Source organism: Ranitomeya imitator, chromosome 1, assembly GCF_032444005.1.
Source record: "Ranitomeya imitator isolate aRanImi1 chromosome 1, aRanImi1.pri, whole genome shotgun sequence".
Lineage (NCBI taxonomy): Eukaryota > Metazoa > Chordata > Amphibia > Anura > Dendrobatidae > Ranitomeya > Ranitomeya imitator.
This window is the reverse complement of record NC_091282.1, coordinates 479,514,619-479,537,155: the sequence shown is the minus strand read 5'-3', so window position 1 is coordinate 479,537,155 and position 22,537 is coordinate 479,514,619. Positions and strand designations below refer to the sequence as shown.

General features: G+C 45.5%; 1 protein-coding gene across 4 annotated transcripts in view; it reads left to right on the top strand.

The window, feature by feature from the left end:
• Nucleotides 1–22,537, top strand: part of ELAVL2 (ELAV like RNA binding protein 2) — a 263,389-nt gene that overhangs the window by 73,195 nt on the left and 167,657 nt on the right. For 3 of the 4 annotated variants that reach the window (XM_069765490.1, XM_069765462.1, XM_069765472.1), the window contains exon 3: nt 11,933–12,173. In XM_069765490.1, coding sequence (XP_069621591.1) covers nt 11,933–12,173 — 241 coding nt within the window. The remainder of the gene's footprint in view (nt 1–11,932; nt 12,174–22,537) is intronic. The other variant, XM_069765481.1, reaches the window with a different exon arrangement.

Sequence of the window (22,537 nt, the reverse complement as noted above, 5' to 3'; positions counted from 1 at the left end):
AACTGGCAGATAAAAAAAAGAACTTGTGGAAAAAAATGGATCTGGCGGGAAAAAACGGATCTGGCGGGAAAAAACGGATCAGGCGGGAAAAAAAGGATCCGATGGAAAATAAACTGATCTGGCAGAAAAAAAGGAAATTGTGGAAAAAAACGGATCTGGCGGGAAAAAAAAGGATCCGATGGAAAATAAACTGATCTGGCAGAAAAAAAGGAAATTGTGGAAAAAAACGGATCCGGCGGGAAAAAACGGATCCGGCGGGAATTAACGGATCCAGCAGGAAAAAATGGATCTGGCGGGAAAAAACGGAACCGGCGGAAAAAAACGGATCTGGCGGGAAAAAATGGATCCGGTGGAAAAAACGGATCTGGCGGAAAAAAACGGATTCTGCAAATGTGCTCGCAGGATGCGTTTTTTTTCCCATAAACTTGTATTAGCGACAGATCGTGACGGATGGCCACACGTGGTCGCGTCCGTCGTGCAAAGGATCTGTCGTGTTTTGGCGGACCGTAGGCACGGATAAAACGTTCAAGTGAACTTTTTTTTGTCCAGCGCGTCCGCCATTTTCTACCGCGCATGCGCTGCCAAAACTCCGCCCCCTCCTTCTAGACTTCAGAATGGGCAGTGGATGTGTTGAAAAACTGCATCCGCTGCCCACGTCGGGCACAAATTTCACAACGTGCGTCGGTACGTCGGCCCGACGCATAGCGACGGACTCGTACCGACGCAAGTGTGAAGGAGGCCTTTGTGAGGGTTGAATTAAAAAAAACCAAAAAAAAAAACCGCGTGGGCGCCCGTGCAATTTTCTGCGCCAGTGGGGGAAAGCCGACGGCCGGGGGCCAATATCTGTAGCCTGCTATGAATATCAGCCCGCAGCTGTCTGTATAGCCTTTACTGGCTATTAAAATAAGGGGACCCCAAAAAAAAAAATTGTGTGGGGTCCCCCTATATTTTATAGCCAGAAAGGCTACGCAGACAGCTGCAGGCTGATATTCATAGCCTAGAGAGGGGCCATGGATATTGCCCCCCCCCCCCCCCCAGGCTACAAATACCAGTCCGCAGCCGCCCCAGAAATGGCGCATCTGTAAGATGCGCCAATTCCGACACTTAGCCCCTCTCTTCCCACTCCCGTGTAGCGGTGGGATATGGGGTAATGAAGGGTTAATGTCACCTTGCTATTGTAAGGTGACATTAAGCCGGGTTAATAACGGAGAGGCGTCAATAAGACGCCTATCCGTTATTAATCCAATACTAAGAAAGGGTTAAAAAAAACACGCACACATTAGGAAAAAAGTATTTTAATATTCTTCATTTCACCATACTTACCATACTTCAGCGCCTGCAAAAAACGTAAAATAATAAACCGTATACTACCTATCCGCCGTAGTCCAATTAATATCGAGTGTCCCACGACGATCTCCCCTATAGAACAGTGACATCGGGTGATGTCACTGCTCTATAGGACCTTCAGTGACACACTGACAGGAGACAATGGCTCCTACAGTGCATCACTGAGAGGTTACCTTAGGACACGGTCTCACTTTATGGCAATTGCTGCCTGGGAAAATTTCTCATACACCAATGGCATAAAGTGAGACTAGGGACTTTTTTTTTTACAGCGGCGGAGGAATACAGTGGTGGAAGGATACCTTCCTGCTGTCATTGTATTGTGTTCCTGGAGCCCCTAGAGAGCAGTCGCATTATCTGATGCTGCTGCTCTCCACGGGAGATCGTCGTGGGACACTCATGGATTTCTGCGGACAGGGAGTATATTGGTTGTTTGTTTTTTTAATATTTTTTTTTACAGATGACACTGGCTTCGGGGAACAAAGTGACAAGTAATGGTGAGTATGAACTCTATGTTTAATGTACTGTATGTCTATATGTATGTAATGTATGAATGTATTGTATGTGGCATGTATGTGGCATGTATGTATGGAGTATTTTTTTTTTTTTTCATTCAACACATTAGCCGGATGATGGGACTATTACTGTCCCATAATTGGCTAATGTGTCAATCACTGTCATTGTAGCAGGCATCGTCCGATGGGACTTGTAGTCCCATCGGACGATGCTTGCATACACGCATAGAGACCCCCCCCACGCTGCACAGAGACCCCCCCCACGCTGCACAGAGACCCCCCCCACGCTGCACAGAGACCCCCCCACGCTGCACAGAGATTCCACGCCGCACAGAGACTCCCCCACGCCGCAGAGACCCCCCCACGCCGCGCAGAGACCCCCCCACGCCGCGCAGAGACCCCCCCACGCCGCGCAGAGACCCCCCCACGCCGCGCAGAGACCCCCCCACGCCGCGCAGAGACCCCCCCACGCCGCGCAGAGACCCCCCCACGCCGCGCAGAGACCCCCCCACGCCGCGCAGAGACCCCCCCACGCCGCGCAGAGACCCCCCCACGCCGCGCAGAGACCCCCCCACGCCGCGCAGAGACCCCCCCACGCCGCGCAGAGACCCCCCCACGCCGCGCAGAGACCCCCCCACGCCGCGCAGAGACCCCCCCACGCCGCGCAGAGACCCCCCCACGCCGCGCAGAGACCCCCCCACGCCGCGCAGAGACCCCCCACGCCGCGCAGAGACCCCCCCACGCCGCGCAGAGACCCCCCCACGCCGCGCAGAGACCCCCCCACGCCGCGCAGAGACCCCCCCACGCCGCGCAGAGACCCCCCCACGCCGCGCAGAGACCCCCCCACGCCGCGCAGAGACCCCCCCACGCCGCGCAGAGACCCCCCCACGCCGCGCAGAGACCCCCCCACGCCGCGCAGAGACCCCCCCACGCCGCGCAGAGACCCCCCCACGCCGCGCAGAGACCCCCCCACGCCGCGCAGAGACCCCCCCACGCCGCGCAGAGACCCCCCCACGCCGCGCAGAGACCCCCCCACGCCGCGCAGAGACCCCCCCACGCCGCACAGAGACCCCCCCACGCCGCACAGAGACCCCCCCACGCCGCACAGAGACCCCCCCACGCCGCACAGAGACCCCCCCACGCCGCACAGAGACCCCCCCACGCCGCACAGAGACCCCCCCACGCCGCACAGAGACCCCCCCACGCCGCACAGAGACCCCCCCACGCCGCACAGAATCCCCCCATGCCGCACAGAGGGGGAGAGTGACACAGGGGGAGAGTGCAGTTTACCGGAGATCACTGGGATTGTGGGGAGGCGGAGACAGAGTAGGAGAAGCACACGGCAGAGTGTGAGAGCAGAGGATGTCTGCCCAGAACCTGCAGTGCCTGGAGTACAGAGGAGAAGTGAGGGCTTCTTCTCTCCTGTGATAGAGAGCAAGTGGAGCTCGGCAGATAGCACAGGGCTCTAATAAAATGGCAGCTAGTCACACCTACAGCAGTGAGTTGTGCAGCCCACAGAGGCGTGCCCAGCTCACTGCTAATGCTGCTGCAATGTTACAGATAGGGTCCGAGCCGGTCTATTATCTCCTATGTCCATGGGGTGCCGTAATCTGACACTGATAGTGACGTGCTACTGCTGCAAAACCAAGATGTCAGCCCCCAGTTCCTTCTTTCTACTCATATCACACATGAAATCTGTTTTACATGCATTCAAATCTGGGTTATAACAGCATGTTATGCTACATTACATTGATTAATTAATGATCTACAAACGCGGTACCTTCCCTTTAAGGAGGGCAATATGCATCAGCCACTGTTATCACCAGATGAGCCTGTGGTTGTGGTGTTAGTGTTGGAAGGTGTCTAGTCAATACAGAACTGCCCTACACTTTGTGAATGGTACAGTGGCAAGCCCCTACTACTTAAATAATATTATTAATCCAGTCATTGTTCCTCTGCTCGTTCAACACATGCCTAATTTCATCTTCATGGATGACAATTCTCCTGCTCATTGAGGTCACATCATTAGGGAACGGCTGCAGGAGACTCGGGTACCTCAAATGGAGACCTGAATCCCATAGAAAACCTATCAGATCAGCAGAGTTGCCCTGTAAAGGCTCATAACTCTGTACCCCAGAAACCCAATGATGACATGCCTCAACAGACAATAACTCAACTTGTGAATAGCAAGAGACATTGTTGTCAAGCTGTAATTGATGCTCAAAGCTACATTACAATTATTGACACTGACATTTTTTGTAAGGGTATACCCACCACTGTTGGCCTTTGTTTCAATAAATTGTGCGTGATGACGTGCTTACATTTGCATGCTTCTACTTAAATGCCCAGCTATCATGATAAGATATCACTGTAGTGTGACCTTTTTCGTTTCTCCATAAATTTCGCCCGAAGGCCAAATATTCCTAACTTTTTGTGTGTAGTGCATATACTGGAGCTTTCAGGGGAAATGAAATACACATGGTATCTCTTGTGGTTTGCTTGTAGTGAAACTAAAAAGCATTGCTGTACAATAACTGTACCTTTTAGGAATTGTTTAGGGATAAGATTAAAGTGTACATTAAAGGAGATATCCATTTTTTTGGTGAGTTTTTTTCAGAAATGCTGAAATGCAAGTTTCTTAAATGTAAAAGAATTGCACTGTATAAAAAAAAAATGGATTCTATGTTGTGGCTCCGTATGGCATCCATTTTTTTTTTCTTTGTTTGACCAAAGCACTTGAATGGCAGAATCATCTGACAGAATCATCTGACACAAGGAAGGACCTAGTGAATGCTGCAATTCTTTTCTTTTTTTTATTTTTGTTTTTTTAGTAAACAAATAAAACCATTTAAAATTTGTAATGAAACCCATTTTTTTCCCTCAAATACATGAATTTATTTATTTTTTTTTTTTTGTCACTAGAGGTGGACAACCCCTTTAGGTTATGTGCACACAGTGCAATTTTGATGCGTTTTCGCAGCATTTTTTCAATGCGGAAATGGGCAAAAAAAAGCTATGGAATCCTTATGCAAGTTTATTTAATGACAATCCTGAAGTGTTGTGCACATGATCAGTAATTTTCCTTAAGTATTTGCAGTGTTTTTTTTTTCTGCAGCGATTTTCACCCATTGACTTGAATTGAGTCAGTCAAATCTGCAGCAAAAACGCAGGTATAAAATTATTTGCGGATTTGCTGAGTTCTTGTTTTGCGTTTTACTTGCTTCCTATGGCGTTTCCCACTCTGTCATCTGTGTGACAGTGTGGGGAAATGGTCGGTCAGAGCTCTGCAGGATCACTGTCAGATGTCAGCGTGATCCCGCAGCTGTGACTCTCACCCGCAGTAACGCTACTGCTATTACTGTCGGTCAGAGCGCCCTGGGATCATGCTGTCAGATGTCAGCGTGACCTTGCAGCTGTGACTGTGACCAGCAGGTATGGGCTGATACTACTCTCATTGGGCTACGTCTGCTGCCACTGATGACTGTAACAGCAGGTGCTGCTGATGGGAGATGTCGTCTCATCTGCCGGCCCCTGTGAAAAAAATAATTTCCACTTTCAAATAAAAAGAAAAAAAATTATCTCCTAACACCAAATCCCCAATGCCCTCTTCTCCTAGAAATAATGTAAAGTAATATACTAACATATACTCACCTGTCCACTGTAGTCCATGTAATCCTGAGTGTCCCATGGCGGTCTCACGTGCAGAACTGTCATATCGGGAGATGTGACCGTTCTACCTGGCCGCCGGTGATAAACTGACAGGAGGTAATTGCTCCCACAGTGTATCACTGAACTGCTGTGAGAGAGTTCACCTGAGTTCATCAGCAGCCCCGTTGCTTGAGATCTTTCCCACGCAGCAGTGGTGCCGTAAGGGAGAGCACCAGTGCTGATGAACTCCAGTGAACTCACGGCAGCTCAGTGATATACTGCAGGAGCGATTACTTACTGTCAGTGTATCGCTGGCTGTCTGAGAGGAGTCACATGACTGATGTGACTGCTCTCAACGTGATCAGGATCGTTGTGGGAAGTTATGGATTATCTTCTCTGCGGACAGGTGAGGAATATTGTGGTTTATTTTATTTTTCGTGCAGGAGATGATGGCATCAGTGGATTCAGTTTGGGGAGTATGGTTTAATTAAGATTATTAAGGGAGTCTGTCATTATTTCAAGTAAAGGACTTTATTCTGGGTGTTTTTGTTTTTATACAATATCACTGTTGGGTTAGTAATGATAGGTTTCTTAGATGCCTCTCCATTACTAACCTGTGGGCTTGATGTCATCTGACAATATAAAGGTGACATCAACCCCACAAATAGGAACCCCACTTGCCACCGCTACAGGGCAAGTGAGAAGAGCGAGGCTAATCTCCAGATTTGGCGCATCATATAGATGCGCGTTTTATGGGTTGTCTGAGAGATGTTTTTAGTCTGGGAGGGGCCAGTATCCATGGCCCCTTCATAGGCTATTAAGATCAGCCCGCAGTTGTTTACCTAGCCTTTGCTGATTAGATTTTATAGGGGGATCCTATGTCAATTTTTTTCTGGGGTCCCCCTGTAAACTAGCCAGTAAAGTCTAAGCAAACAGCTGTGAGATGATATTAATAGCCTGGGAACCTTTATGGCTATTAGCTCCTTCCCAGAATATTAACAGCCCTCAGCCGTCATCTTTCCCCCTGCTGGTTATTAAAATATACGGCAGTCCAGCAATTTTTTTTTTGTTAAAATTAACAGTTGCTATCTGGTTACAGCCTATATACGTTAATTGTTTTAACCTACATAGGCTGGAGACCATATGTTTACTTATCGGTTTAGTAATGAGGGTGTCAGGCTGACACCTCATTACTAAAGGTACCTTCACACTGCGCAACTTTAGAACGATAGCGATCCGTGACGTTGCAGCGTCCTGGATAGCGATATCGTTGTTTGACACGCAGCAGCGATCAGGATCCTGCTGTGACATCGCTGGTCGGAGCAGAAAGGCCAGAACTTTATTTCGTCGCTGGATCACCCGCTGACATCGCTGAATCGGCGTGTGTGACGCCGATCCAGCGATGTGTTCACTTGTAACCAGGGTAAACATCGGGTTACTAAGCGCAGGACCGCGCTTAGGCTATGTTCACACATTGCGGTTTTCACCGCGGAACCGCGGCGATTTTGCAGCTGCGGGTCCGCAGCAGTTTCCATAGCGTTGACAGTAACATGTAAATCCTATGGATACCGCAAACCGCTGTGCACATGCTGCGGGAAAAACCGCGCGGGAACGCAGCGGTTTACAACCCGCAGCATGTCACTTCTTTGTGCAGAATCGCAGCGATTCTGCACCCATAGAAATGCATTGATCCGCTTACTTCCCGCATGGGGCTGTGCACACCATGCGGGAAGTAAGCGGATAATGTGCGGGTTATACCCGGGGTGGAGGAGAGGAGACTCTCCTCCAGGCCCCGGGAACCATATTTGTGGTAAAAAAAAAAGAATTAAAATAAAAAATCATGTTATACTCACCTCTGAAGTCTCAGCGCTGCACGCGGCTGTCCAGTCTCAGGTTTGCTATGCGACCAGGACCTGCGGTGACGTCGCGGTCACATGACCGTGACGTCACGAAGGTCCTTCTCGCACAGCATCTTTGGAACCGGACCGCCCCCTGCAGCGCCGAGGAGATCGGGACATCAGAGGGTGAGTATAACATGATTTTATTATTTTTAACATTACTATTGATGCTGCATATTGCTCAATAGTAGGGGTAAAATCCCGCAGCGGAAACCGCAGGACAAACCGCGATAAATCTGCAGGGATAACCGCAGCGGGTTTGCCCTGCAGATTTATCAAATCCACTGCGGTTGAAACCGCAGGACAGGACGCTATGTGTGAACATAGCCTTAGTAACCCGATGTTTACCCTGGTTACCATTGTAAATGTAAAAAAACCCAAAACACTACATACTTACATTCCGGTGTCTGTCGCGTCCCCCGGCGTCAGCTTCCCTGCACTGAGTCAGCGCCGGCCGACCGTAAACAGAGCACAGCGGTGACATTTACAATGGTAACCAGGGTAAACATCGGGTTACTAGGCGCGGCCCTGCGCTTAGTAACCCGATGTTTACTCTGGTTACCCGGGGACTTCGGCATCGTTGGTCGCTGGAGAGCTGTCTGTGTGACAGCTCTCCAGCGACCAAACAGCGACGCTGCAGCGATCGGCATCGTTGTCTATATCGCTGCAGCGTCGCTTAAATGTGACGGTACCTTAAGTCTAGAGCAAGGTGTCAGTGACAGCTGCCAGGAAGCCCTAATCTCATTCCTCTGATGCTAGTGCATCAGCATGAAAAAGGTGGTGATGAACCAGGAAATTACATCACAAAACTTTATTAAAGATATCTTTTAGCTCAAAAAAGCATTAATTGCTGTACAAAAAGCATACAAAACCGCTGCAAAAATGCACCTAAAATGCATGTTTTTGTGCAGCGTTTTTTTTACCAAGCGATGCAGAAATTTCTGCCACTCAACGTGCGCACGTAGCCTTAGTTTTTCAGGTTAACCAATTTCTTATTTGCTGTATTGTGGCACTATAGCTAATAGAGGGAACTTGCCTTAGGCAATCAGTTTGCTTGTGCTGGGTCATAGAATCATAGAATGTTAGAGTTGAAAATGACCTCAAGGGTCAGTGTCCAACCCCCTGCTCAATGCAGGATTCACTAAACCATCTGAGACAGATGTCTGTCCAGCCTCTGCTTGAAGACTTCCATTGAAGTGGAACTCGCCACCTCTTGTGGCAGCCTGTTAGACTCATTGATCACATTCACTGTCAGTTTTTTTTTTTTTTTCAAACATGTTATATGTATCTTCTCCATTTCAGTTTCATTCCATTGCTTATGTTTCCATGTGCAAATGAGAATGATTCCTCTACAATGTGATACCCCTTCAGATATCTGTAGACAGCTATTAAGTCTCCTCTTAGCCTTCTTTGATGTAAGCTAAACATGGTAACACAAAACCCATTCTTAATTAAAATAAAGACACAAAGCCTCAAATTGGAAATCAATGGCCGTGGTGTTTATTCAGGGTGACATGAAATAAATTAATTGAATCTTACCAATAAATATCTTAATAAATTAATACCAAGAATTTCATAAATTTATTAAATACCAATAAATAACTGAAACAATCCACCCAATAGTTGGGTGATTTTACCCTCAAATAAACATCCACGACAAGGAAAGGAACACCACAAAATAGGGAAGGCGGGCAGGATCTTCTCTCTTCATTAACAATATGAGGAAAACTGAGGGAAAACTGTCTATTTATAGACAAGATTCTTCCCAGTTGTTTACAGCTGACCAATGAAAAGGCATAAAAAGAGCGCCAACAAAAACCAGAAATAACCAGCTCGTGTTACCACAGCTTTACACATTACTCATTTAACCCTAAAAATTCATATCAGAAACCATCCAAATATAAAACCAAAGTGATATTAAAGTAAGAAATGAAAAAATAAACTGTAGGCTGTGTTCCCATGAGACCCCCCTGAATACTTTGCTTCAGGGGAGGGCTTCCATTCTCTGGAGAAAGACTGACATCTAGCGAAATCAATACTTGGATGGACATTGATTTAAATGGGTGCCATATAATATTTTGCTTCTATTACATCAGCATTACGTGAAAACGTATTTCCACAGTAGGACACCTAGTTTAAGTCGGCTATCTGTAGAGGGGCTGCCCATGTCAGAAACACTTAAAAAGGTAATCTGTCACCAAGCGATTTTGAAGTGTAAATGTGAAGCCAAATGTAAAAATAAATCAGGTAATTAAAAAACAATTCAGGGACCATTTGTGTGGTACAAAAGAAGGCTGCCAATTTCATCACTACATCTTCAGAATGTAATTACAGTCTAGTCTAGTTTTTACTTGTACCTGATAAATTACCTAGTTCAAAGTGTTATTTCCCTGACATGTATGTTTGGGAAAATAATCATTCTCAGCTACTTTTTTTTCCAGAATTTTGCACTGTACTGTCCTATTTTTTTGTTTACTTATTATTTTTTGAGGGGGATAATAGGAAAGTTGCACTGCAGAGTGTACGAAAATTACATTAAAGGTATGCAGTATATAATTGATATGCCAAGAGCGGACGTTTTCCCATGTAGATCAAATGGGTATTCCCAACTTCAGCTTTTTGTTATATCGGGACTCCCAATCAAAAGTTGACTGTCATAAATGATCTTATTTTTTTTTTTTTTTTTTAAAGGGAACCTGCCACCCCCAAAATCGATGGTGAGGTAAGCTCATCGTCATCAGGGGCTTATCTACAGCACTCTGTAATGCTGTAGATAAGCCGCCAATGTTACCTGAAAAAGGAGAAAAAGACGTTAGATTATACTCACCGAGGGGCGGTCCTGCTCCGATGGGTGTCTCAGGTCCTGAACAGCGCCTCCCATCTTCATTCCATGACGTTCTCTTCTTGTCTTCACGCCTGTTGAGGGCAGAGCAAAGTACTGCAGTGCACAGGCGCCGGAAAAGGTCAGAGAGGCCTGGTGCCTGCGCACTGCAGTACTTTGCTCTGCCCTCAACAGGGCAGACAAAGTACACCTGCGCCGGAGCCGTGGCGTGAAGACCAGAAGAGGACGTCATGGAATGAAGATGGGAGGCGCTGTTCCGGACCTGAGACACCCATTGGAGCAGGACCGCCCCTCGGTGAGTATAATCTAACCTCTTTTTCTCCTCTTTCAGGTAACATTGTCGGCTTATCTACAGCATTACAGAATGCTGTAGATAAGCCCCTGATGACGGTGAGCTTACCTCACCATCGATTTTGGGGGTGACAGGTTCCCCTTAAATAAAGCAAATCCCACATCTATGTAGATGCTGTCCATTGACTGCAAGTGTTTTGGGGCAGATTGCAGGGTCCATGCTTAAATCCCCCCATCCATTCACTGCTTCTCCTAGCTGTCTGACCAGAATGGTCTAGGTATATGCTCTGCTTTTAGGGACTTGAACATAATATACCAGCTCTACCAGATGCTTGGATAAGAAGTTATCCAAATACGTTTTCTCATCACTAGTGGTGAAGTTTAGTAGAATAACCTACAATAAAAGGTGTAGCCTATCTAACTGCTTCTCTAACGTACTGTAGAACATTTCAGATGTGGTGTATTGAGACAAGGAGATTTCTTGTGATCCTTTGCAATGTGCATAGACACCTTTTAGAATCACTGTAAAATTAAAGGGACTTTTGGCACAGCATGGCTGTTAAAACCAAGTCCCGCTACTTGTTTCTTCACTACGGGACCAATCATTTAAGTACACCTTCCCTCAATCTGTACCCCCTCTTCTTTGAGTGACAGCTATTCATAGGGCCAGAGAGGCGCAGAGATAGAGAGAAAACAAGCAGGTGGGAAGGTGTATATAAATGATTGGCCTCATCATGAAGCACCAAGCGCGCGCCTGTACTTGGATTGAACAGTTATTCTGTGCTGACAAAGTCCCTTTAGAGTGTGTGGGACAGATATAAACACTGACCGAAGCTGCTGAGTGCACGTCCATCCAAGTGCAGACTGTCGCCGGTTACTGCAGTACATAACCTGCTCCTTTGAACATATCGTACTGCAGCGTCCGCTACACTTTGTACTGTACTGCACTTTGCAGCTTCTTTCAAAGTGTTTGCAGGGACTGGTGCAAACCCCCCAGCTGATTTCCCAATTAGCTAGTTCACTAACATGGCCGAGTGTAATCTGAAAATCTGACCCAACTCTGACAAGCTGGGATTTTCCTCACTCTGTACAAAAGAAAGATCAGAAAATCGTGCACAGTCCCATAGAGTAACATGTCAGTACCCATTTAATATTGGATCTCAGCACTTTATAAAGCTCAAAAGTACATTATTAGTCTTAGTTCTGCCTATTCAGCAGAGATATCTTATTTTAGTATATTGGTTTACTATCCAATAGCCATGTTTAATCACCTGTGCAGTTCATTATATAGGTACTTGGTAATGTGCATTGCTCAAACCCAATTGTAGATATTGAAAGTTTCAATACACATTGGCCCTGACCGCTTTCTTTTCTTTCCTACATTGTCTTGTTAGCAGGTAATTGCTGCCATGGAAACACAGCTGTCCAATGGTCCCACTTGCAATAACACAGGCAACTGTCAGAACTCCATAAACAACTGCACATCTCCAGTGGACTCCAACAATACCGAGGATAGTAAGACCAACTTAATAGTGAACTACCTGCCTCAGAACATGACACAGGAGGAATTGAAAAGCTTGTTTGGGAGCATTGGCGAAATAGAATCCTGTAAACTAGTCAGAGACAAAATAACAGGTATGCATTGTTAAATCACAAGCATTTCTGCAAATTTAGCTTTTTTTTCCCTTTTATTCAACAAACAGTAGTTGCATGACAGCTTTAATTAGAGGACAGAGAATTTAAACCCTCTTATCAGTTTTTATCCTCTTAATATATTGCAGTCATCATACTATATAGCACTGTGTGCTTACAATTGCTCATTTTGCCCTTCTAATATTCAATATATTTTTTTCCCTTTTCCATCAGTAAGGCTATGTGCCCACGATCAAAAATAGCAGCGTTTTGGACACGGCGTATTTTCACTGCCTCCAAAGTGCTGCGTCGTAATCGCACAGTTAAATCCGCATGTTCTTAGTGAACTATGCAGATTTAGCGCATCTAAAAAATGGCTATAGGGGAAACTACGAAGTGGAGGCTAGCGTCTCCACTGCAGAAATTAACATGCAGCGACTAGTAAACTCGCTCCGTGAGCTAGTATATGCAACAGTAAATAAAAGCTGTGGGAATGGGATTTCTATAGATGCCATCCATAATGTAGAACGCAGTGTAAATGTGCTGCATCCAAAACTCATGATCGGGGGTCAGCGGTGCATTGCCATAACAACCAGAGGTCTCCTTGAGACCTCTATGGTTGTTGATGGCCGATTGCTTTGAGCGCCACCCTGTGGTCTGCGTTCAAAGTACACCTGCATTTCTGCTACATAGAGGTGATCTGTACTTCACCTCTATGTAGCAGAGGCGATCGTGTAGTGCATGCTGTTAGCCTCCCATGGAGGCTATTGAAGCATGCCAAAATTTGAAAAAAGTGTTTAAAAATATAAAAAAATAAAAAATATATAAAAGTTCAAATCACCCCCATTTCGCTCCAATCAAAATCAAACAATTAAAAAAAAAAATCAAACATACACATATTTGGTATCGCCGCGTTCAGAATCGCCCGATCTACCAATAAAAACAAAGGATTAACCTGATCGCTAAATGGTGTAGCGAGAAAAAAAAAACAAAACTCCAAAATTACGTTCTTTGGTCGCCGCGACATTGCATTAAAATGCAATAACGGGCGATCAAAAGAATGTATCTACACCAAAATGGTATCATTAAAAACACCAGCTCGGCGCGCAAAAAATAAGCCCTCAGCTGACCCCAGATCACGAAAATTTGAGACGCTACTGGTATCGGAAAATCACGCAATTTTTTTTTTTTTAGTAAATTTTTGGAATTTTTTTCACCACTTAGATAAAAAATAACCTAGACATGTTAGGGGTCTATGAACTCGTAATGACCTGGAGAATCATGATGGCAGGTTAGTTTTAGCATATGGTGAACCTAGCAAAAAAGCCAAACAAAAAACGAGTGTGAGATTGCACTTTTTTTGCAATTTCATCACACTTGGAATTTTTTTCACGTTTTCTGTTACATGGCATGGTAAAACCAATGGTATAGTTCAAAAGTTCATCTCGTCCCGCAAAAAATAAGCCTTAACATGGCCATATTGCTGGAAAAATAAAAAAAGTTATGGCTCTGGGAAGGAAGGGAGCGAAAAACGAAAATGGAAAAAGCTCCGAGGGTGAAGGGGTTAAAGGGAAGAGTGGTATTGCCTTTTGAGACTTTGGCACACTGAAAATATATGCCTTAAATGTTGATCGGTGGGTGTTCCACTTCCAGGACACTCCCTTTTCAAGAAAATAAAGATCTTTGCCCCCCCCCGTCAGCATTCTATAGAGGATGAGGCCATGTATGTAACAGTCTCATCAAAGAATGTCTGTTTTTGCTGACAGTCTAGCATTTCACAACTCCCATAACCTAATGTGAAAGCTACATGCATGTCATTTCAACAAACTTGGCATAAATCCGTAGTACAAAGCAATATGAAACTTTGCAATAGATCTTTTCAGAGAAATTTGCTTCTTTCCCCACTTATGAGCCTGTACATCCCACTATCCCCTGCCTCTTGAACTTGTCGTCCCCTGAAAAATGACTAAAATTCATCTTGGTCAAAGCAAGATAAACTGCCTCCTCACTGAAATAGTTGAGTAAGGAAAACACAGACCAGGCAGACACGGGCAGATCGAACTGCGGCATTGATTTCACCTGGGCTGGATTCACATCCACGCAGCGAGGTACTGCTATGTAAATTCTCCCACGGGGTTGTGTACTACAAAGAAAAATGTATGAATGAATCTGTCTATAGTACACATCATAGGAGCCAGTCTCCAACCACTAGCCCAGAGATAACAAAGTTTAAGATGACCAACTGTTTTAAGGGTTTAAGAAAGTTTAAAAGTGGACACATCTGTGTCAGCCATTAGTCATTATGGGGCTAAACATAATTAGGATCAGAGTTTCATTTAGTAGTCAGTGACTGAAAAGAGTGGTTCACTTTGCAGATACTTTTGTCGTCCCTATGGTTATAAAATAAAAGCAAATGCAGTATGTTTGCAATTATCCTCTGTTCATGTATGTTTAATTTCTGTGTTTCATTTAAAACAAACACCAAATTATCATCCTGTATACCGTAGTTTTGTTTCATATGGAAGGGCAGGAGCCCCAAAGGTGCATGGGATCCGTCTGCTTCCAGTGTGTCATTTAGTTTTCGAATGGAGAATTAAGTCCTGCGTGCAGGATTTTTTCTTGTGAGGCTACTGTCTGTAATTAAGCAAGATGCTAATTTTTTGTTTGTTCAAAGTGTAAAATGATACATACCGTATGTGAACAGAGCTGCTGAAAGGGTTATTACCATCATAAATCAGTATTGTGCAATAGTTATTGTAAACAGTTTACTGCTTATTAAAACTTTCGTCAGTTCTTGATATTAAGTTTTTATTTACAGCTAGTTGCCTTAGAGACTGACCACTGCTGATAGACAATAATATAAGTGCTTGTAAGCTGGAGCACATTGTTACCTCTTAATCCCAGCTAGCTTAGGCTATGTGCACACGGGCCCGCAGCAGTTTCCATTGCGTTTACAGTAACATGTAAACCCTATGGAAACCGCAAACCGCTGTGCACATGCTGCGGGAAAAACCGCGCAGAACCGCAGCGGTTTATAACCCGCAGCATGTCACTTCTTTGTGCAGAATCGCAGCGATTCTGCACCCATAGAAATGCATTGATCCGCTTACTTCCCGCATGGGGCTCACCTCTCAGCGCTGCACGCGGCCGTCCGGTCTCAGGTTTGCTATGCGAGCAGGGCCTGCGGTGACGTCGCGGTCACATGACCGTGACGTCACCAAAGGTCCTGGTCGCACAGCATCTTTGGAACCGGACCGCCGCCTGCAGCGCCGAGGAGATCGGGACGTCAGGGTGAGTATATCGTTTTTTATTTTTAACATTACTATTGATGCTGCATATTGCTGCATATGCAGCATCAATAGTAGGAGTAAAATCCCGCAGCGGAAACCGCAGGACAAACCGCGATAAATCTGCAGGGATAACCGCAGCGGGTTTGCCCTGCAGATTTATCAAATCCGCTGCGGGAAAACCCGCAGGGACCCGACGCAACGTGTGAACATGGCCTTAAAGGGAACCTGTCACCCCGTTTTTTTGAGATTGAGCTATAAATACTGTTAAATAGGGCCTGCGCTGTGCGTTACTATAGTGTATGTAGTGTACCCCGATTCCCCATGTATGCTGAGAAATACATTACCAAAGTCGCCGTTTTCGCCTGTCAATCAGGCTGGTCTGGTCAGGTGGGCGTGTTCACAGCGCTCTTTTCTTCCCCAGCTTTCCGTTGGTGGCGTAGTGGTGTGCGCATGTCCAGAGTTCCGACTTCCCTGCGCCCACGTGAAGACACAGCGCGCGATCTGCGCTGTAATCCCTTGCATCGGTGGGGGCGGCCATCTTCCTGGGGCCGCGCGTGCGCAGATGGAGTGCTCTGCTGCACGGGGCTTCAGGAAAATGGCCGCGGGATGCCGCGCGTGCGCATTAGAGATCGCGGCGGCCATTTTCCCAAAGCCGAGTTTGCAAGGCATTTTCCCACCGATGCAAGGGATTACAGCGCAGATCGCGCGCTGTGTCTTCACGTGGGCGCAGGGAATTCACGTGGGCTTTGGGAAAATGGCCGCCGCGATCTCTAATGCGCACGCGCGGCATCCCGCGGCCATTTTCCTGAAGCCCCGTGCAGCAGAGTACTCCATCTGCGCACGCGCGGCCACAGGAAGATGGCCGCCCCCACCGATGCAAGGGATTACAGCGCAGATCGCGCGCTGTCTTCACGTGGGCGCAGGGAAGTCGGAACTCTGGACATGCGCACACCACTACGCCACCAACGGAAAGCTGGGGAAGAAAAGAGCGCTGTGAACACGCCCACCTGACCAGACCAGCCTGATTGACAGGCGAAAACGGCGACTTTGGTAATGTATTTCTCAGCATACATGGGGAATCGGGGTACACTACATACACTATAGTAACACACAGCGCAGGCCCTATTTAACAGTATTTATAGCTCAATCTCAAAAAAACGGGGTGACAGGTTCCCTTTAAAGTACCACTATAGTGTTTCTTTCAAAAACATGCCCTCCAGGTATATTGATGGAAAAAAAAAATGACTCTTGGAAGCACGGTGGTTACGGGGTTAAGTACAATGCTTACAAGTTACATTGTAAGTTTGGATAACTAGCTTGAACAATTTGTTAATATTTTGAATGGTTGCTAATTTTGACCAGTAAATTGCAAAAGTACTTATTTTTACGAACCTTACAGAACTAGCCATCTATGAAGACAGTAATTACCGTATATACTCGAGTATAAGCCGACCCGAGTATAAGCCGACCCCCTAATTTTGCCACAAAAAACTGGGAAAACTTATTGACTCGAGTATAAGCCTAGGGTGGAAATGCAGCATTTACCGGTGAATTTCAAAAATAAAAATAGATCATTATTTCCCCATAGCTGTGCCATATAGTGCTCTACACCATTCATTATTTCCCCATAGCTGTGCCCCATATAGTGCTCTGCACCGTTCATTGTGCCCCATAGCTGTGCCATATACGGTGCTCTGCACCGTTCATTGTGCCCCATTGCTGTGCCATATACAGTGCTCTGCACCGTTCATTGTGCCCCATTGCTGTGCCATATACGGTGCTCTGCACCGTTCATTGTGCCCCATTGCTGTGCCATATACGGTGCTCTGCACCGTTCATTGTGCCCCATTGCTGTGCCATATACGGTGCTCTGCACCGTTCATTGTGCCCCATTGCTGTGCCATATACGGTGCTCTGCACCGTTCATTGTGCCCCATTGCTGTGCCATATACGGTGCTCTGCACCGTTCATTGTGCCCCATTGCTGTGCCATATACGGTGCTCTGCACCGTTCATTGTGCCCCATTGCTGTGCCATATACGGTGCTCTGCACCGTTCATTGTGCCCCATTGCTGTGCCATATACGGTGCTCTGCACCGTTCATTGTGCCCCATTGCTGTGCCAAAAAAAACCACATACTCACCTCCCTTGATTGCAGCTCCCGGCGTCTCGTTCCGGCGCCTCCATCTTCCCGGCGTCTCTGCTCTGACTGATCAGGCAGAGGGCGCCGCGCACACTGTATGCGTCATCGCGCCCTCTGCCTGAACAGTCAGAGCGCAGACGCCGGGAAGATGGAGGCGCCGGCCGGGAAGATGGAGCGGCGCCCGGCGGCTGGAACGAGGACAGGTGAATATGCTATACTTACCTAGTCCTGGCGATCCTCGCGCTGTCCCTCTGCCTGGTCTTCGGTGCCGCAGCTCTTCCTGTCAGCGGTCACCGGCACCGCTGATTAGAGGAATGAATAGGCGGCTCCGCCCCTATGGGAGGTGGAGCCGCTTATTCATATCTCTAATGAGCGGTCCCACGTGACCGCTGAAGAGGGGAAGAAGCTGCAGCACAGAAGCCCGTGGGACGGCAGGGACAGCGCGAGGATCGCTGGGACTAGGTAAGTATACCTCAGCGCCCTCACCCCCTCACCCGCCGACCCTGCCACCCACATTGACTCGAGTATAAGCCGAGAGGGGCACTTTCAGCCCAAAAATTTGGGCTGAAAATCTCGGCTTATACTCGAGTATATACGGTAATTAAGCATACTAGTGATACCAAAGTATCATATAAAATATAAATAAAAAGTCCAGACTATATTAAAATACCCGGAAATCACCAAATGTGCCAGTAATACAGTGTAGCACTACAAAGCACTAAAAGGATTGTGCTCATAACATAGTAAGGCCAAAAACAATCACAACAGAGAATGTGAATATATAGATATTTATTTATTTAGTGACGGTTATCATACCATAAAAATACAGAATTAATAAAAACCAAAATAATTTAATATATATGTATTTAATATAATTGTGCACATATCAAATTTATATGGCAGGCATCATATGTATTATACCAGTAAGGACTTTATATATATATATATATATCTAAAAAACACCCATTGTTGCTTATCAGCAATTAGTGCTAAGGGCAGAACAAAAACCGCTTTATATAAGTGTGCATACAATGTGCATTCAATCAAGTAAAGGAAGGGCAAAAAAGTGCATTCAGTGCAAAAAAAAAATGCAAGTGCATTAAGTGCAAAAAAAAATAGTCACTTACTACTTAATGTTTGGGAATTGTTATATGGACAGCCAATTAGATATGGTGCACCCCGACGCGCGTTTCGGGCGCACTGTTCCTTCGTCAGGGGGTGTGCAATACTACGTGGGGATACTACGTGGGTTGTGCAATATACTACGTGGGCTGTGCAATATACTACGTGGGCTGTGCGTGAACAATCAGCGACAGGCTCAGTCTGGCCGCGAATTGGCGCAGGATTTGAACCACGTTTTGCTAATTGGTCGCGGCTGGCCGAATCCTGTGTATTCAATGTATTTTTCTAAAATCTTCATAAATAACCTACATACATATTCTAGAAAACCCGATGTGTTAGAATCGGGCTACCATCTAATTGGTATATACTTGGGTATGGTATTTAACCCCTTAATCCCATGACGTACTATCCCGTCGAGGTGGGGTGGGCCTTAATTCCCACCGACGGGATAGTACGTCATCACTCCCGGCACATTAACCCCCGGCACACCGCGATCAAACATGATCGCGGTGTGCCGGCGGTACAGGGAAGCATCGCGCAGGGAGGGGGCTCCCTGCGTGCTTCCCTGAGACGATCTGTACAAGGTGATGTGCTCACCTTGTACCGAGCGTCTTCTCCCTGGAGGCCCTGGATCCAAAATGGCCATGGGGCTGCATCCGGGTCCTGCAGAGAGTATTTCCGGGTCGACTGCAGGTGCTGGTAAGCCTGCAGCGATGTGAGTGAGATTGCCGATCTTAGAGTGCTGTGCAAACTGTAAGATCGGCGATCTGTGATGTCCCCCCCCTGGGACAAAGTAAAAAAAAAAATTCCACATGTGTTAAAAAAAACAAAAAAAAAAACAAAAAAACTAAATAAATAAATAAAAAAAAAAGGATTCCCATAAATACATTTCTTTATCTAAAAAAAAAAAAAAAACAATAAAAGTACACATATTTAGTATCGCCGCGTCCGTAACGACCCAACCTATAAAACTGTCCCACTAGTTAACCCCTTCAGTGAACACCATAAGAAAAAAAAAACCGAGCCAAAAAACGCTTTATCATACCGCCAAACAAAAAGTGGAATAACACGTGATCAAAAAGACGCATGTAAATAACCGTGGTACCGCTGAAAACGTCATCTTGTCCCGCAAAAGACGAGCCGCCACAAAGCATAATAAGCAAAAAAATAAAAAAGTTATAGTCCTGAAAATAAAGCGATGCCAAAATTATTTTTTCTATAAAATAGCTTTTATCGTATAAAAGCGCCAAAACATAAAAAAATGATATAAATGAGATATCGCTGTAATCGTACTGACCCGAAGAATAAAACTGCTTTATCAATTTTACCAAACGCGGAACGGTATAAACGCCTCCCCCAAAAGAAATTCATGAATAGCTGGTTTTTGGTTATTCTGCCTCACAAAAATCGGAATAAAAAGTGATCAAAAATTGTCACGTGTCCAAAAATGTTACCAATAAAAACGTCATCCCGTCCCGCAAAAAACAAGACCTCAGATGACTCTGTGGACCAAAATCTGGAAAAATTATAGGTCTCAAAATGTGGAGACGCAAAAACTTTTTTGCTATAAAAAAGCGTCTTTCAGTGTGTGACGGCTGCCAATCATAAAAATCCGATATAAAAAACGCTATGACAGTAAATCAAACCCCCCTTCATTAAAAAAAATGTATTTATTTCCATTTTCCCGTCGGGGCTAGGGTTGGGGCTAGGGTTGGGGCTAGGGTTGGGGCTAGGGTTGGGGCTAGGGTTAGGGTTGGGGTTAGGGTTGGAGCTAAAGTTAGGGTTAGGGTTGGGGCTAAAGTTAGGGTTAGGGTTGGGGCTAAAGTTAAAGTTAGGGTTTGGATTATATTTACGGTTGGGATTAGAATTAGGGGTGTGGTTAGGGTTACCGTTGGGATTAGGGTTAGGGGTGTTGTTGGATTAGGGTTTCAGGTAGAATTAAGGAGTTTCCACTGTTCAGGCACATCAGGGGCTCTCCAAACGCGACATGGCATCCGATCTCAATTCCAGCCAATTCTGCGTTGAAAAAGTAAAACAGTGCTCCTTCCCTTCCGAGCTCTCCGGTGCGCCCAAACAGGGGTTTACCCCAACATATGGGGTATCAGCGTACTCAGGACAAATTGGACAACAACTTTTGGGGTCCAAGTTCTCTTGTTATCCTTGGGAAAATAAAAATGTGGGGGGGCTAAAAATCATTTTTGTGGGAAAAATAAGATTTTTTTATTTTCGCGGCTCTGTGTTGTAAACTGCAGTGAAACACTTGGGAGTTCAAGGTTCTCACAACACATCTAGATAAGTTCCTTGGGTGGTCTAGTTTCCAATATGGGGTCACTTGTGGGGGGTTTCTACTGTTTGGGTACATCAGGGGCTCTGCAAATGCAACGTGATGCCTGCAGACCAATCCATCTAAGTCTGTATTCCAAATGGCGCTCCTTCCCTTCCGAGCTCTGCCATGCGCCCAAACAGTGCTTCCCCCCCACATATGGGGTATCAGCGTACTCAGGACAAATTGGACAACAACTTTTGGGGTCCAATTTATCCTGTTACCCTTGTGAAAATACAAAACTAAGGACTAAAAAATGATTTTTGTGAAAAAAAAAATGATTTTTTATTTTTACGGCTCTGCATTATAAACTTCTATGAAGCAATTGTTGGGTCAAAGTGCTCACCACACATCTAGATAAGTTCCTCAAGGGGTCTACTTTCCAAAATGGTGTCACTTGTGGGGGTTTTTAATGTTTAGGCACATCAGGGGCTCTCCAAACGCAACATGGCGTCCCATCTAAATTCCAGTCAATTTTGCATTGAAAAGTCAAATGGCGCTCCTTCCCTTCCGAGCTCTGCCATGCGCCCAAACAATGGTTTACACCCACATATGGGGTATCAGCTTACTCAGGACAAATTGCACAACAACTTTTGTGGTCTAATTTCTTCTCTTACCCTTGGGAAAATAAAAAATTGGGGGCAAAAAGATCCTTTTTGTGAAAAAATGATTTTTTATTTTTACGGCTCTGCATTATAAATTTCTATGAAGCACTTGGTGGGTCAAAGTGCTCACCACACATCTAGATAAGTTCCTTAAGGGGGATACTTTCCAAAATGGTGTCACTTGTGGGGGGTTTCAATGTTTAGGCACATCAGGGGCTCTCCAAACGCAACATGGCGTCCCATCTAAATTCCAGTCAATTTTGCATTGAAAAGTCAAATGGCGCTCCTTTCCTTCCGAGCTCTGCCATGCGCCCAAACAGTGGTTTATCCCCACATATGGGGTATCAACGTACTTAGGACAAATTGTACAATAACTTTTGGTGTCCGTTTTCTCCTGTTACCCTTGGTAAAATAAAACAAATTGGAGCTGAAATACATTGTGTGAAAAAAAGTTAAATGTTCATTTTTATTTAAACATTCCAAAAATTCCTGTAAAACACCTGAAGGGTTAATAAACTTCTTGAATGTGGTTTTGAGCACCTTGAGGGGTGCAGTTTTTAGAATGGTGTCACACTTGGGTATTTTCTATCATATAGACACTTCAAATGAGATGTGGTCCCTAAAAAAAAAATGGTGTTGTAAAAATGAGAAATTGCTGGTCAACTTTTAACCCTTATAACTCCCTAACAAAAAAAAAATTTTGGTTCCAAAATTGTGCTGATGTAAAGTAGACATGTGGGAAATGTTAATTAAGTATTTTGCACGACATATCTCTGATTTAAGGGCATAAAAATTAAAAGTTGGAAAATTGCGACATTTTCTAAATTTTCGCCAAATTTCAGTTTTTTTCCTCAAATAAGCGCAAGTTATATCGAATAATTTTTA